This window comes from Anarhichas minor, unplaced genomic scaffold, assembly GCF_050575085.1.
Source record: "Anarhichas minor isolate MPS153535 unplaced genomic scaffold, ASM5057508v1 ptg000033l, whole genome shotgun sequence".
In the NCBI taxonomy this organism is placed as follows: domain Eukaryota; kingdom Metazoa; phylum Chordata; class Actinopteri; order Perciformes; family Anarhichadidae; genus Anarhichas; species Anarhichas minor.
This window is the reverse complement of record NW_027466479.1, coordinates 15,482,424-15,500,008: the sequence shown is the minus strand read 5'-3', so window position 1 is coordinate 15,500,008 and position 17,585 is coordinate 15,482,424. Positions and strand designations below refer to the sequence as shown.

The 17,585-nt window shown below is 42.2% G+C and overlaps 1 protein-coding gene across 1 annotated transcript in view; it reads left to right on the top strand.

Annotated features, from left to right (window-relative positions):
- Nucleotides 1–584: 584 nt before the first annotated feature.
- slc25a13 (solute carrier family 25 member 13) overlaps nt 585–17,585 on the top strand; it is a 42,702-nt gene continuing 25,701 nt past the window's right edge. Inside the window, exons 1-6 of the mRNA XM_076106037.1 lie at nt 585–596; nt 1,570–1,623; nt 1,794–1,936; nt 7,326–7,441; nt 10,513–10,652; nt 15,572–15,718. Coding sequence (XP_075962152.1) covers nt 585–596; nt 1,570–1,623; nt 1,794–1,936; nt 7,326–7,441; nt 10,513–10,652; nt 15,572–15,718 — 612 coding nt within the window. The remainder of the gene's footprint in view (nt 597–1,569; nt 1,624–1,793; nt 1,937–7,325; nt 7,442–10,512; nt 10,653–15,571; nt 15,719–17,585) is intronic.

The window sequence follows — 17,585 nt, the reverse complement described above, 5'->3', positions numbered from 1 at the left end:
TATAGGAAACCAACAAAAGAAAACCTGTTTATTTAAATAGCTTTACTAGTTTTAATACACGTTTACTGTAGCCAAAGTATGGATTACCTATGATGAAAATAGATAGTAGATGAGACTAGTCAATACTGAAGGCTCATGATTAAACAAAGTGAGTCCTGATGATAAATGCTTATTACAGTCACTTTGAACAGAGGATTTGGGACACCTCAGAGGCCCCGGCTGTATCCATAGCGGTCACACATTCAGGAATGGGACTGAAATGCAGACTATAATTTTAAACATTTTAAACACAGAAGGATAGATTATATGGCACTGAATGGGTAAAGTTTAATACAAGACACAGGTACTACGGAAACTTGATCTCTCTCTCTCTCTCTCTCTCTCTCTCTCTCTCAAAACACACACACACACATGATTGGATCAGTGGGTTTATCGGTGGATCTGATACCACAAGCCTCTGACCAGCTGACCTCTCGTGCTCTTCGCGCCACGTGCTCAGCTGATCCTCCTTCATGTCCTCCATGGGAACACCGTCACGCAGGAGGAAGTGAACGGGACCCGGGTTGACAATGATCTCGCTTAGCATGGCAGCAAAGGTAAGCTGAGTTTTTCCACTTCAATTTATCCTCTTTCCGGGGAGAAGCGCCCCGGTCCCAGGGAGCGTCTCTCCCCCTCGGAACTGTGCACCGGTCAAGTTCAATGCGGGTTGGTCTGCTAAGAGGATGTGACAGAGGTTGACAACCGACCATACGACAATGACATTGTGGCTTTACTGTAGCCGGTTGACTCGTTTGATGTATACGTTGGCTCACGGTTTCGTAGTCACACTGACCGAGCTGTCATTTTTCAACAACGATGACAAGTCACAGCCACGATGCTGTTGCTGCTTTTTAGTCCACGCTGCTCCATTCAGGCCCCGTCTCCAGTTTACTGCTGGGTCTAAAATAAAGCCGGCTGTAATCACAGGTAACCTTGGCTAGCAGCATGCTACACGCTGTCACATCCAGGTGAACACAACTTCCCACAGGGAAGACGTCTTTAACATGGTGGTACCAGAAACGGGCTCAATCAATTTACTCTCTCACATGTGACTCATTTTGCAGTCCTCTGCAGCCACTTTGTTTCCTGTTTTAAAAAAAAAAAAATTATTTCACCAGCAACAGCATTATCTTCTACAGGATGGATCCCACCCAAGAGTTCAGGACCCCCCAAGTGGTCACAATATGAATCTGAGGGGTTTATTAATTAATTATTAATTATTATTAACAGGAGATGAAAATGACAAGAAAACCAGAAAAACATTTGGGATAAATTTACTAGCTTTTTCTAGAGCTTTCTAAGTCATGAATGAGTGGCCAAGCTCAAAATGATGTTTAATTTGTAATAGTTTCTTGTAGTCTTTCTCTTTGTGAATTACAGGTTACGTTTACATCTTCAGGCTCCTAAAAGTATTTAAATAAAACGATCTGAACCACTGTTGAGCGGCGTTCCTCAAACGATATACAGGATGCAGAGTGGAGCATTGTGTGTGAAAGTTGTGCTCACAGATGTTCTCTTATTGTCTTGCAGGCCGTTCTGCCTAAGAGGGCCGACCCCACTGAGTTGAAAGCCATTTTTGAAAAGGTAGGATTTTACCCATGTATTTATTGTGTCCTCTTTGTGTTTTGCCTCTTATGAAAAAAAAAAAAAGCTTTTCACGTATTTATCGATTTATGTTTGTTTCGTTTTCTATCAAATTCTAAAGCTCAGCGTGTGTCCTTGCGTTGCGTCTGTATCTGTTTTTCTCGTTACAGTATGCCAGCGTGGAGCAGAATGACGAGCGCCTCATGTCCCCGCAGGACTTCGTGAGACGTTTCCTCCATGCCCACACAGACATCCAGCTTTCGGACGAGGCCACCAAGCTGCTGGCTGGAGTGGTGGATCAGAAGAAAGATGGGTTGGTGTTCTGATGTTTCTCTTTTAATATTAGGTGATCTGATGTTTCACATACGTTAAGATGTTGGCACACTGAGAATGAGATAATCCTTGCACCTTGGAGGGTGTACTGGAATAACTGCCATTATAAGTGCAGGGATGTGTCACTAATACTGTGATAGATAGACGACAAATATAACCATATATTCCTTTACAAACATATGAAAATAGAGGATTGACATCCGATGTCTCGTGAGGATTGTACTGTTTGAAAATATCTTTGGCAGAAGTTGCCGATCTGACTGTGAAATTGCTATGCTGATTAATATCAAGCCAACTGCTAAGTAGTAAGCTTATGAAAGACTCTTATCAAAGCTATCAGTACATGTATTATTTATGTCTTTGATCTCGTGCGACTACCTTTCTAGTGGTATTTTGCATTTTATAAACAAACCTATGACTGCATCCTTTGGTGTAAAAAAACAAAAAAAAACAGGATGTTCATACTTGAATTATATAGCAAAGAGACATCAAACCACCAAAGGCCCCTTTCAGGTGTTTCCTTCTTTGTAGCTACCCCCCCCCTCCCCCCCCCCCCCCCTCCCCAATGTCACACTTACTCCCCCCCCCCCCCCCATCCCCATCACCCCCTGTTTTTTCACATTAATATGTATGTATTTAATGATAGATAATGATGGGTAATAAAATGTTAGGGTAAGTCAAAAAAGAATTATTTTTTTTTAAACACATTGCCATGGTAACCACCTGGGCTTCTACAAAGAGCAAAGTGCACATGGCTGTGTGGCTTCATGTTATTACATCTGCTCTAACGTGTGTGTGTGTGTGTGTGTGTGTGTGTGTGTGTGTGTGTGTGTGTGTGTGTGTGCAGAAAATGGTGAGATAGAGTAGTGGGGGTTTAGGAATTGAAAAAAGAGAAAGCAAGGCCCCCCCCCCACACACACACACACACGTGCACATAAAAAACACACACATGCACTGTAATTGCCCGTGCTATTCAGGAGCACTCCGTTGCATTGTGTGGCGTTGGAGCAGGATAAATGGTGGCCGTGGCATCGGGGTAAATCTATTAGGAACCCATGGCCCAGGCTTTGTATCTAAACCTCATTTTGGTTTTGTGGAGGGAAATGGAAATGATATGGGGGCAAAACAGGAAAAAAAAGTCTGTTTAGACCTAGTTTTAGATGTGATTCATTTTTTTTTTTTTTTACAGTTGACTTTGTAAAGGCCTCATGTTGCTCATATTTGGTGATGTGTTATTTTCCACCTGAACTTTGATAGATAAATGATTTGACGAGACAAAAGAGTCTGGATGATTATTCTGCAAACCTGTGTGTCTCATGAACACAAAACAAATGGATCTAGAAACTAGAGATGTGGCAACATCGGTCGCCGTCCGTGGTATAGCTGGAAACACGAATGCATTGTTTTTCAAGCGCTCATCTGTGAAAACCTTATGAAAAGAACGGGGCGCAAGACAAAACAAACCACTTTAGTGACTGTATTTTCATCTAGCTCGCCCCGATCTCATGCAAATAAGCTTGCGAAACAATACGTTTTGCTTGGTACATGAGCGCAGTATATTCCAAGCTAGTGTGCCCGATGCTGTTTTTGCCAGACAGGACTCCATTTCAACAAGATGAGTCGGGGGGGGGGGGGGTAATAGATTTAGCAGGGGGTCGGGTGGCAGCCAGCATGCTCGCTTACTTTTCTGTTGGGAGTCTATCTGTGTGAGAGAAATTTGACTTGGAAGCCGGTGTGTATGTGAGTGGGTCGGTGTGTATGTGTGGAGATGTAAACACTGAAAATGCATTTGTCTGCCTCTCTGCGACTGTGTAAATCAGGAGATATAGTGACAGTCGTAACAATCTGTTATGTGGAAATCACTTTTCTCCCTCTTATTCTCGCCGCTCCCAGTGAGACAGAGAGACAGATAGATAGATAAATAGATATAAGAGAGACTTTGGAGGATGGACGAGACGTCTCAATTTCCAGGAATCAAATGTTTTGTGTATGTGTGCGCTGACATACAGAGGAGCTACAAGACGGTTTGAAGATTTTCCTCTTTCACTCGACTTATTTATGTCCCCTCTATTCGCTTTTGACTTCCTCTGCATTCCTCCGCTCTCATCACTGTCTTTACACCCTCTCGCATACCATAATGCACTCCGAGCTTCCTCCGTTTCAGTTGGGCTCCTTCCGATTTCCTACCTTTCTGCTTCTCCATCCCTTCTTCCCTCTGATCTTTTGATAGAAGCATCTGTTCAAGTGTGAAGAAACACCACTTCAGTTTAAACCTCCTTGGAGGTTTGAAAAAAAAAAAAAAACTTTGTTAAGTGAGCGTGCTGGGAAAATAGCAGTCTGCCAGCTGCTGTGGGCATTCTGGACTTGTACTGGTGGGTGTCCACTCTTCGAAAAAACTAACAGATACTGGCAGCTAGCATTCATCTTGGTGTGTATGTGTGTGTGTGTGTTTTTGGGGTGCGTCTGTGTGTGTCCGCCGGTGTGCGAGCACCCTGTAGGTGGGTGGAAGGCTGTCAGTAACAATGCCAAGATGCCAGGGACAGGGAGTATTGAAGCCCCTCTAGGACCCTCTCTCCCACTACTATCAACGAAGGAGAGCTGTCTTTCTATCAGCCGGGCCTAACCAACACCATGCATTTACGTTACTTGTAAACAATTTTTCCCAGCCTGGTTTTGGGTTCAGAGGAGTGTATTTAGATGCCCGCTGAGAGTAGACAGAGATAAAAGCCGGGTGGCGAAGATAAGATAAAAAGAATATATGGAATATAGGGTGTTTTTATTCCAGACAGACGTAGCAAAGACAGTTTAAATTGCATTGTATTGGCATCCTAACAAAAACATCATTCAGCTGTCATCTGCCGAGGCACATGCTAGAATTAAGTCTTTGTTTACGTCTTGTGTGTTACATCTCTAGTTTGATACCTGTCACGGATATGTCAGCGACTGTTTTACGGTTTAATACAATCCAGCGGAGTAAAGCAAGTACACAGTACACTGAAGAGATGCCAGACTACAGTACCACATTAGCCCCGTCTCCTGTAAGTTCATCCCAGGCTGCATACATGGGTCGGCTCGCCCTGGACACGTGCCATAACAGTTGATGGTTGGGAGATGCTGTTGGTTGATTTGATTATTGAGTGTGTCTCGTTCGGGGTTGGGTCTGCATAGCAAAAACGATGGCTCCCCCCCCTCTCACGGTAATCATTTTGCAGCCGTCATGGCGCTGCTAATCAAGCATCATAAGCTCCGTCCTCGGCTGCGGAGCTGTGTGTAAATGCTTACGAGTACGTGGAATGTTTTTTCTTTCTTTTGTGTGTTATGGAGATGCCCCCTGGATCTTGTCTGGACTCCCTGGTCTAAATCATGGTCCAATCCCTTCGTGATCAGCTGCCCTCTCAGTTACACTAATACACTGATTATCCATGTCTGGGAAAACGCAGACGGGAAGACCAGCGTGCATGTAAAATGATGCGTGTGAAGAAGAAGAAATCTTGACTTTTTTTCCCTCCATTCAGTCTGGGAACACGAGTGCTCTCTGAGTCCTCACACTATAGCCTTAATCTCTTTATACCTCTCTGAGGTATAATTTCTTGTGTGTACTACATCTGCCACAAAAGAATGATCATTATAGGAGAGTTTGATAGTATTCCAGCAGCGTGAGCGGCAACAGTATTAGCTTTGTTTTTAGCAGTGGATCCACGGTCGCAGCAGTGTTCTTTTGTGCCAACTTCCACCTACTTGCCATCAGCAGGGCCCCGCTCTTAAGCACTACCTGCTTAGTTAATCAAACCTTTTAATCGTGCCTTTTAAAACGACAGCTGATTTAATTTGCCACTGTATGCTCACTTTTTTTCTTCTTAGTTTCTCTTTTGCTCTCTCCCACACACACACACACACATCTACTATTGTCGGTAAGGGCATCGATGCATAATACCAGTATATCTTGAAACCACGTGTTGATCTGAGTCGTTTATTCTGATTATTTTGGCCTCTAACGAGTGTCTTTTTTTTTTTTTTTTTCATGAACATCTTTGGTATCTCTGGCAGCCATGGTGTTATTTTGATAAACAATACTTTTGTCAGTGCACAGCTCTGGCTCAACAACTGAGACTCTTTTTCATCGATACAGTATTTTTTCCAGCATATAAGTGCCCATGAGGATGCACATGCAGATCTGAAACACTCAGATTCTAAACAAACGCATCTAAATTTCATCAGCACCATAATTAATTAAAAATGTAATCATTGCACCCCTCCCCCCCACCTCCTCTCTACCCCCCCATGGAAATTGAAACAGATTTAATAGAAGGATGCGCGGGGACCGCTCATTAGCACTGACCCCTCCTGTAATTAACGGAGCCATTTGTGATATTCATAATGGTCTTGTGGTAACAGTGGACCAGGGCCTGAAATAAAGGCGAGACTGCGTGGTCCAGTTCCCCACAGCAGGACTCTCCCACGGGAGCTCTCAGTGGGTTCACACAATAGCCATGTTTGTTTGTTTTCTTGTTAATGATGCATGTGGGCATTTTGTGTTTTACTATGGAGAGACAGGAGATGAAATAGTATTTATCAAAACACCGACAAACTTGGACAGAGAGGCAGCGGTATTTAGTGGTAAACTGATCTGCTTACTTTCAACTCGTAGCTTGTATCTCAGTGTTGATGCAGACAGATTTGTTCCCCATTCAAAAAGAATGTTCCACCTTGGCTGCTCAACCTGACATTCACTCAAAATTTCATATTGTATTACGTTTATATTGAATGGAGTTTTATTTCCTTAAGTGGCTGCCAACTCCCTCCTCTCCTGTCTACTTGTTTAAAATGGCCCACTAAAATGTAAAACTTCATATTTAATCATTTTTCTTCTGTTGGTGTAAAGTTGACTCTCTCTCTCTCTCGCTCGCTCGCTCTCTCTCTCTGCCAGCTCAGACTGGGAACACATACTGAGCCTTTTAAACTGTTTTATTTTCTTGCTGTCGCACTCGATGAGTTTATGACATTACATATGGAATAACAGACGACCGGATAAAAGGCCTCTTGAATTGCGCGTCGCGCAGACTGATAGGCTGTCTAAGTGTGCTGGTTTGTCACTGTGTGCCAGTAATTGCAATGGAGTTTGTAGTTTAATGCACTGTCACATTAGCTTGTTTTTTTACATGTAATATTTCATTTTATTAGTGCAACGTAAGTTGTTCTTTATTATGTATTAAATGACTAAATGAACATGAAAGCCTCTGACTCACATGTGTTACTGGTTAAGTATTCATACAGGGCCCGTGAAACATGAATACCACATTAATAAATCAACTCAAATGACAGCGTTTACCAGTTCATCACAATCATATCTTCTTCGAACCTTCTCTCAGGTTGATCTCCTTTCAGGAGTTTGTCGTGTTCGAGTCGGTGCTGTGTGCCCCAGACTCCCTCTTCATGGTTGCCTTCCTGCTGTTTGATAAAGCAGGCAGTGGAATGACCACCTTCGGTAAGTGATTGCGCCTCTGATTTACGGGGTTAGATGGAATAATACTGCAGTCATGTCTTACTGAGCAGTTAGCATGTGGTAGGTGCTGTTATGTGCTCTACAAGAGACCTGGAGTTATGTATTGATAGTTGAAAAGTTCAAACCACAGAAACTCATGATCACTTATGTCACATAAAGATATTTCATGCTCATTTTCAAATGTTGACAGTATGGTTTTTATTATGTTTTTCCTCCACTCTTCTGGGAGCATTGTTTTCCTTTTATATGCTTGTATATTTTTACTTTGTCTTTAGTTAATCTCTCTTCAAAAATCAAGAGAACTATTTCATACTCCGCTCCGAAGACCAGAGAAAGCAAGCATATAAGGATAATGCATATTATTTCTTTATTATTATGTAAGGTCTCAACACTGCGTTTGTTTCTTTGCGTTTGACATTAAACAAATACTTAGTCAGCCAATCCTGACCGAGCGGAGAGCATGCTCCTCTTAAATGCACCTCTGAAAAAGTTTTAATACAAACTCCTCGTTTATTTATGTGAGGGTCTGACCTCCGCTCATCTATTCTGTTCTGGTCGCATCCACAAACAACAAATTCTGCACGTGGTGCACGGTATCCTGTCTGTGAAGAAGATAAGGTTAGGTTTGGAGGTGGAGAGGGCTGGTGGTGGCAACTAAAGGATGGAAATGAAGATGGAGGAGGGGGTGGGTAGCTCCATGTGCATGATTGGCACCATTACTCTGATGCCTGGAAGCTCCGAGGTGAAATAGGGAAGACATTTGTACTCGTTGCTTATTTCACATTTGCCTAATTGATTTAAACAAGTCTAATGCCAGCCTTCTGTAGGTGTGCGAGGCGTCAGCACATTAGGCTTGATTTGAAATGCAGTGCACACATCCCGCGAACAAACAGGGAAGTAAGTAAATTTCATTTTAATTGTTGCTGTCGACAGGGTGCAAGATCATTGCGGGTGATTATATATGCACATATGTAAATTTTCATATTTAAAAGGATCAATTAGAGTGACGTTGTCTTGGTGGCAATTAAAAGGTCTGCTGTTTTCCTGCGTCTCCCAAAGGTTAATGAATATCCCAATGCCTGTGAGTTATGAGACTCGCGCACAAGTGGAAAATTGCATGAAAAACATACCGCACATCATGCCGTGCACAAACACTGACTACAGTGTCTGCCACTTGCATCGGGCTACCATTTAATCAAACGCAAATAACGTGTGACCGAGATTATAGACTAGTCACTTTATTAGAATTCTCCCTTTTTCTCAGATTAAAGAGCCTCACCAAGGCACTAAATAAAGAACTCTCCTTTATTACCTATTAAAAACATTAATAGCTCAGCCTTATGTCGCATTAAAGGCCCGTTTGTTTCCCCATGTAATAAATGGCTTCATTTTCTATGAAGCCATTTTTATTTGATAATAACCTGAGTAATTTCTGTTAAGTACGGGCGGCACAGTGCTCTGAATTCTTAGCACTTACAAAAATAAATGCATAATTTGGCGGAATGTGGAGTTCATAAAAATTGCAACATAACATGGCATGTGAAATGCAGTTGTGCGTCAGCCAGAAAGACAAAAAAACAGAAAAATACCCGAAAGAGGACTGAGTGCTGACAGGTCTATAAAAGCTGATAATATAAACGGCGGGCTCTGGAGCGGCCTCTCCTTTAAAGAGTTAAAGGCTGTATATTTATTGCCTCATTAAAGTGTAAAAAAAACAATGCACAAGCTGTCTTCCTTTAGAAGGTGAGGCTGAGCTGAAGTAAATATCACCTTTCTCTTTCACTCTTTTTTTTTTTTTTTTCCCCTCTCCCTGTCTGTCTTTATAAAAAAATAGTTTCTTTCCTCCTCTCCTTTCTCCACTCATTCAGCGCGGCTTGTTTGGTAATAAGAAACAGGTCGCTCTATTGGTTTGTTTTTGTTTCTTTAGTAAGGCTGTAATTTAGGACTCATGTTCAGTGTCTCTCCACTCCGCTGGCTGCAGAGGCTTAGAGGGTTCAGGCGGAGGAATATAAGTGAGAAGAAAAGGCTTTCCTTCTGAATACAGAGCCGACGCAGCTCAAACAACTTCTGCCATGTGTCATTCAAGACTGATTTAGAGTTTAGGGACTTAAGTCTCAATCAGAGCAGAATTGTGTTCTGGAGATTGACGTTGACGTTTTGTCACAAACAGTCACAGGCCTTTTTTTTTTTTTTTTTTCAAAATCAAATAATTACTAATGTTAACCGCAAGATAGGAAACACATGCTGTTTGTTAAGACCTGACTCGCAAGACTTTGTAACAACAGATTTGAGGTCTTTATGAGGGCAAACTAAAAGAGGAAGAAGTATTTGATGATTGTTTGTTATGAAAACATGAACATACAGAAAGGAGAATATTGAAAGGATTTTAATGGCGGTGAAGGTTTTATTGATATTGATGGTTAATGTATGGTCATTTGCCTTAAAAGTGGGGTGTAATCTGTCAAACCTAAACAGAACTGTTGTTCTACCATTTTAAAGGATATGAAAGACAAACTGTTGTTGTTGTTTCAGCATCTTTGCCTGCTGTTTTTTGTTTACATTATCTATCTGCATACATCAACACAGGAAATCCGTACAAGACTGTAACTTAATACGTTGAAGCAAGCACTGTACTTGAGTACAATTTTGGGGTGATTGTGCCTGAGTGCTTTCATTTTATGTTAAGTACATCATATGGTTGAAATTAGCTCCAGCTGTATTAGCTACAACAGTAAAATGCTATTTACACATAAATGCATCAGTAAAAATAATCCCATGATGCAATGTTTAACAATCACATGGGCTGTTTGCTTCTATGACAAATAGATGGACTTGATAGTTTCAGTACATTTAGCTGATATTGCTTCAGCACTGTCACTTTAATGCAAGACTTTCACTGGTAATACAGATCTGAATGGCTCCCCTACGTCTGGTACACTATCGTATGGAGTTGTTTCATCTTGTGATTAGGCTGTCAAATTCAACTTTTAATCACTTTGTTGTTATTAAAGAAGCAATCTTGTCTCTATTTTTTTTTTCTGTCTCCTCCGCAGAGGATGTGAAGCAGGTCTTCAGCCAGACCACCATCCACCAGCACATCCCCTTTAACTGGGACTGTGAGTTCATACGGCTGCACTTTGGCGCACAGCGGGACAAGCAGCTCAGCTACGGAGAGTTCACCCAGTTTCTCCTGGTAGGATTCCTGTTGACCACCTGCCCCTCTCGGCTCTTGCAATGCCGTTTTTCCTCCACTCTGCTGACATGAAATCCCTTTCTTTGTGTTTCTTTAGTTTTTCCTCGTTGTCTTTCTGCGTTTCATGTCTATGTCTTTTTGTCTGTCTGTCTAACTACCTCTGTCTTACTTCCATTATCCAGTGAGCATCAATGACAGTCAATAAATCTGTATCAACCGAGTTATGTGCCTGTACACACACCGCCTTAACCTCACATGTTGTTTACAAGCTGTTCATACAATCCTGTCATCTTAACTGTATTGCCATACTTATCTAAACTTGGCCAGACGAATGTGTGCACATGCGGACACACACATACAGGTTTTGCTGATTCCCTCTCAAACGCAGCCCTCCATATTGACCAGATTAGTTATTAATGAAACACTGAGGTTATATATTTTGGGACGTTTTCTGGCATTTGTTTTCCATTAGCTGACGTACACCTAGCATTACTCCCCTCCACCTTCTCTGAAGCAGGTAGAGGCGCAGTTCTAACCTCCATAAATAGTATAGCTGGAATATATTCCTAGTGTATTTGTGGTGTGTGAGCCATTTTCCAATATGATGTCTAGACTTAAATCAGGCCTAAGCAGGGAGAGTTGCTGGTGGGGGTAAAGAGAGGGCCAGAGCTGTGCCAAGTTTGCATCCACACTCACCATGTATCTGAATGAGCTTTTTATATTACACTTAACTTAGACCAGATGGCTTACACACAGTGGGCAGCGGCGCATGGATATTGAGACATTGTTATATGTTCCGTGTGTGTGTGTGTGTGTGTGTGTGTGTGTGAGAACATACAGTATGTGTGTCTGTACATTTGTGTGGTTCTGTGTATGCATGTTTATCTTACTTATCTGCTTTACCGTATTTGTGAGCAGTGGCATGCAAGCTTTGTGCATCTGTGTTTATGTCGGTGTTTGTGTGTGCTTGTTTTTTTTTTATCCGTGTGTGTGTGTGTGTGTGTGTGTGTGTGTGTGTGCATGCGTACAAGTTTGTGGCGCTGTGGCCAGTAGACGCTGTACTTTGCATTGACAGCGTGCCCAGTCCTCTCCCAGTCAGTCACTCAGTGGTTTTCAGCTCCTCGCAGCAGCAAGCCAGCAGCCAGTCACACTCATTGCTCAACATGAAATGCACATTTCCTGCAAACGCTATTTGATCATTTCTCACAGCTTTTGATTCATGCCTTAATAAATGGCAGAAAAAAAGGGAATTCCACGTTGTTGCAGGGATATTCAAATTAGAATTTATGTCAAGTGTTGGAAATATTGTCCTGCTTTTCATCTTTTATCACTTGCTTCACTTCAGTCTAATAATATTCATGAAGAAATATTTTATAATATGATAAATATTTTATTTTGAGAGGTCTAATGCTTCCTCGGGTTCTATTTAAGTGTGTCACATTAATAGGACACATTAATACCACTGTGATGGTGTATTATTTCAATTACAGTGCTTGGGTGCAGGTAAAATTTAGGTTTTGGCAATTCACTCTTACAGTGTGTTATCACCGACTCCAGTGATTGATGGCAGGGTATGACAACATTTCCTGAACCAGAATTTAAACGTGTGCAATTACTGCATACTTTGTGATTGCACTTCTACCCAACGCGACTTTTGTTAACAGACAAAGCATTTGTAAATGTCAGTCGGGAAAAACAGAGTTTGTGCAGCAATGAAAGTTATCAGAGAGTTGTGAAAACAACACAATCACACACACAGACACACACACACAGACACACACCATATTCTGAATATTTTACAGTTATTTTTACAATTCTCTACCACCCAGCTCCCCCCCCCCCCCCCCCCCCCCCTAAGAATGTTCCCATCCTTTTATTTCCTCCCCTTCCTGCCATACATCCATGTGTTTATTGTGTTTTTCTGCCATTGTAACCACGCCGCTGCCAGATGCTCACAAAATGGGATTATCGGGGAAAACGTTTGCGCCGCATATTTCTCACAAGGGCTCTCTCTGGCCAATTACTGACTTGATGGAAGCCAGAGATTCTCACCAATTACATGCATTTTTCACGTCTCACGCGTGGACGCCGGCCAAGGCTCAGCTCGCACTGTCGGCGTGGTGTTGTCTCTGGCAATGGTATTACTGATGTCCAGAGAAGTGGCACATACTAGTAGCCCATATTATAGATCCTGGCAAGTAAAGGGCTTACCACATATGCCACTTCTTTCCTAAGCACTCAAAAAGTTTTTTTTTTTTTTTTTTGGCATTGTTCAGATTTTAAAAGTCCCAATTATTTCTGACTCCAAAAATCAGCAGACAGCTCTTAACATCACTATAGAGGGCTGACTGGCACATGTAAATGGGCATTTGTGCCTAAGCTTCTCCTTGTATAGCTTTAGCCCTGTGCTGATAAGAAGCAGAGATTGGAAAAGAGAGATACAATCCTGCTCCACTCATTTCTATTGTTTCAGTTTTGATGAGAAGAGGGGAAAAGAATCACAGCCATTGAAAACAGAGGAGGGTTGTCATGTGTTTTTATTTTCATCCTAGGACAATTAAAGCGACTGCAAAAGCCTCGATCTTGTTGGCCGTCTAAAGCCCCCAGCTTTATGCCCCCAGCCTCCCTCATTCCTCTCCCAAATAACAACCATGTCCCTGAAACACACATACAGTTGCAACAAGTTAAGGTTTTAAGAAAATGAACTGCTCCATCCCCTGGACCACAGTTGTGTTGTTGCTCTGTGTGGCTTTTCATAGTTTTGACTGGTCCAGAGAAACAGGATCCCATTTTTTGTTGTTGTTGTCATTTACAGATGGACACGAAGATAAATGCTCATCCTTATATTTGGATCTGCACACAGCCATGCATGCAAAACATTATCTTCTTCACTTTCCTTTTTTCTTTTAACTTTAAATATCCAGCTCTTCTCCTCCCTTTCCTCTTCCTCCGTTTATTCCACACCAAAGTGTTTTGACCTACTCACAACTGACCGGAGAAGTGAGTCTCGACACTCAGGATGCCGACACCAAAATATCTCACCTTATTTACCTTGTGTCAGTCTCTCTTCGTTTCCTTGCCTTCCACTCACTTATACACTCTCCGGAGCCCCTGCTGTGCTCCTAGGTGATACTGACACATGGCTGCTACATTTGCTGTTTTTTGCAGATCGGGCTCTTTTGTTACAATGTCTATTCTTACTCCCCTCCGGTCTCCACTCAGCTTTGTGTTAGTGTCACTCTTCCCCAGTCGTTTCTCTTGGGTGCTGCAAATGTAGAGTTCGATCAGTTCTGCTGTCAGTGAAATATCACTCAAATTCAACACAACAATAAGTCAAAGCCTCATCGGGTTTTGTGTTGTGGTAATACCACTTTTTTGAGTTCCATTCATAACAATAACTTCTGAATCAATCAATTGAATAATGCCATGCATGTTCAAGATTCAAACAGTCCCCCTTTCAGCACTTTTTGTCCGACGTGTGGCTTAAAGAAGAATGTCCATTCTTCTTGGACAAATTTAACTTATTGTATTCAAACTACTTACTTTAAGAAATGTCATAAAAAAAATTCTTGATGAATCTGCATATACAGATATTTTCATTCTTTATACGTGTTCCTATTTGATATAATCTTATTTTGTTTTGTTTTAGGAAATGTGTGAGATTATGTCAAATGGCTTTTTAAATAGAAAAACAATTCATAGTGTTGCACTTAATACATGTAAAGCTGCAACTAATGATTATTTTCATTATCAGTTAATCTGATTCTTTTCTTTTTTACTAATTGATTAATAGTTTGGCAAAAAATGCCCATTACAATGGACACGCACGTTGACATATTCAGATTGCTTATTACTCAGTGTACTATCGCAGCACTGGAAGACGGGCACAACATCGTCACTTTTGAGAAGCATGAAAAAGGGGGACGTATGTAGAAATGTTCTTGTCGATCCACTATTGGAATAATTGTTTCAGCTCTACATATTTGTGGTAAATCACAAAAGAGAATTCAGAAAAGCTCTTAAAAACTCTTGCATGGATGTTTCAGTTAAGTAAACACATTGATATGTACAGTAAGCTTGAATTGGTCATTCAGTTTGTTGGTAATGTGTCACTATATGTCAGAAACCTCTTGAATAAAAGACCATGATACACTGCAAGTGAGTCAACAGCCAACTAGTTTTATCTCACTGCCCTCAAGCTTATGGTTGATTTTCACAATGACTCTTTGTGGATTGTTATTGTTCCGATATCCCCGTCTTTTGCTGCAACCAAGTTTTTTTGTTGTAAGATGAAGAGGACGTGACGGTGGCAGGGGTTTGTTTACAGCTTCTCTGTAGACTTGTGGTTGCAGGTAACGATAATGGCTGCTAATTTCAAAGGCCTTGTGGGATGAGTCCCCACCACGGCCTGCTGTTGTCCCTGTGGACCTGTGTGTGTGTGTGTGTGTGTGTGTGTGTGTGTGTGTGTGTGTGCACAAGCAGAGAGACAAAGTGAGCAGTGAGGTGATTAGCCGTCTTGCCTGTGTATGCACATCTGTGTGTGTGTGTGTGTGTGTGTGTGTGTGTTGTGTTTCTCCCTCAAGTGGGTTTAATGGGGATTTTGGGAGGGTGTGAAAAGCTCAAGCGACACCTCACAGTAGGCAAGCCGCCGTCGGGAGAGGAGGCGAGCGTGAAGCCTGGCCAAACGCTGGCTCCCCTGTAACTGAGAGGGGGAGATGGCGCCAGGGGGCCCATCAAAGCAAATGCTGTGTTTTCATGCATATGTGTTTATATGGGTGACTTTATGTGGATTTTAATTTATGAAGACAACTTAAAAAAGTGTATGACCCGCATATGTGTCCAATAATATGCATTGACTGTATGATCTAACACCTAAACTTCCCTCCTCTCTTCTCCCCCCCTCCCCCCTCCTTCCACAGGAGATGCAGCTGGAACATGCGCGGCAGGCTTTTATCCAGCGGGACCAAGCCCACAGCGGCTCCATCTCCTCCCTGGACTTCAGGGACATCATGGTCACCATCCGGCCGCACATGCTCACATCTTTCGTGGAGGAATGCCTCGTGGCGGTGGGTTTTTGTTTGGCTCTGCGGTTCCCTCTTCCATTTGTTTTACTGTGGTCCACAAGAGCCAAAGTGGGTTAAATATAGTGAGATCGGTCCCCGCTATTCACCTGCAGTTATGATACTTTGTCTTTATTTTTATCATGGTACATCTAGAGTCATCATGTGTTAGGGATGGTGTGTTGTCGAAACATATATATGTATTAAACCAAATCTTTGAATGGCCAAACGTAAGATGATGCACACTTTGGAATTTCAGAAACAAACACAATGTTAACGAGGGCTTCTACATATATTTACTTTATACGTGATGCTTGCCACTGATTCGGTTGCTAATGCCAGCTAGGAAAGCAGGCAACCTAACATTGCTCTATTCTCCATAGAAAGGTTAAAAGCAGGACTGTTTTCTTCCATCTCACTTCCTCTTTATTGTCTTTTCTCCGTGTTCATTTCTTTCTCTCACACCCCCACAACCAAACAGCGTGGCTTTCTCTTTCCCTCCAGCTGTCCATCTCTCATTTCGTCCTCTTCCTCTTTACCTTTTTCTGTCACCTCTCATCTGTCCTCTCTCTCTTTTTTTCCCTCCCTCCCTTCATTTTTTTTTTTTTTTTTCCCTCTCTCTTAACCGCCACTCTTTCTCTCCCTCCCTCCCCCGTGTCTCTGTCTCTCTCCCAACATGTCATTAAGTCTAACCTCTCTGGCAGTGTCAAAGCCAAGCAAGGCAAGCTGAATAGGAAGATAGAGACAGAGATAGATGGAGACTGGAGCTTTACAGTCCATCATCTTTGCCCGTGTGTTTGTGCATGAGCAGCTGTGCGCGTGTGCACTATTTGTTTTGAACTCTGAGATGTTTGTCTATTTCTGTGTCTTGTCTTTTCTTTCTATGTGTAACTGTTTTTGTAGAGCGTGTGCAAGTCTTGCGTCTGTGTCCATGTCTTGCCCGATTTCATAAACACCTTGTAGACTCTGTCATTTTCTCCGCTGTGTTTACCTCACCGACCAGACATCTTGGTGTGCTGTTAGTAAACTCTCTCACACACACACACACGCACCAAAAATCCCATAAACACTGCAGACACATTAAAGGTGGTATTACAGCAGAACACAAACAGTGAAACAGCAACCTTTAAGTCACTCACCAACATGGCAAATGATCAGCGCCACACTCTTTTTAACCCAAATATGGTTCTCTTCTCCCCCTCTGTGAAGGCCTCTGTGTTGGATATCATGGGAAGATCCATGCCTATAGGCTCACAGATATGAACAGATACAAAAGTGTCTCTCTGTTAGGGCAGTTTCCCCCAAGCCAGAGCTCCCCCCCCCCCCTTGTTGCAAACACAGTGAGCTGAAAGCGACCTTCCTGAATGTGTCTGTAAAGCAAACAGTGCCATCTAGTGAAAGGAAGCGCTGCATTTTCTACTGCCTGAACCCTCAACGCTGTTCATTTGATACTCTGGCCTAAGCCGAGTACATTTCATAAATGTACTCGAACAGATGTTTCTAAACGGACAGCAGTTTGAGCTGCTCCTCTCAGCGTTTGAGAGGCTGATTTGATGAAGATGGGAAGCTGGTTCACATAAAAAAAGAGTTTGTGTGCAGTCTGGAATGTCCTCAAGAGCCCAGCGTCTATTTTTAATCCGTTACCTTTTTTTTATTTTCTGTTCTTTTTATCACTTCCTCCACCTCGTAAAAACAAAAGTTAATTAAACTCCCTGAGAGTGTTCGTTGTGTGATGGAAAAAGTAGTGGTAGAGACAGGTTTACTTTTCCCTGTGGAGGGATGGTAGAGAGGAACGTTGATGATTAACCACCGCTGTTCGTTAAGACTTCCTTTTGACGTGTGATGTTTTTGCGCGTTTCTTCTGACTTGCACG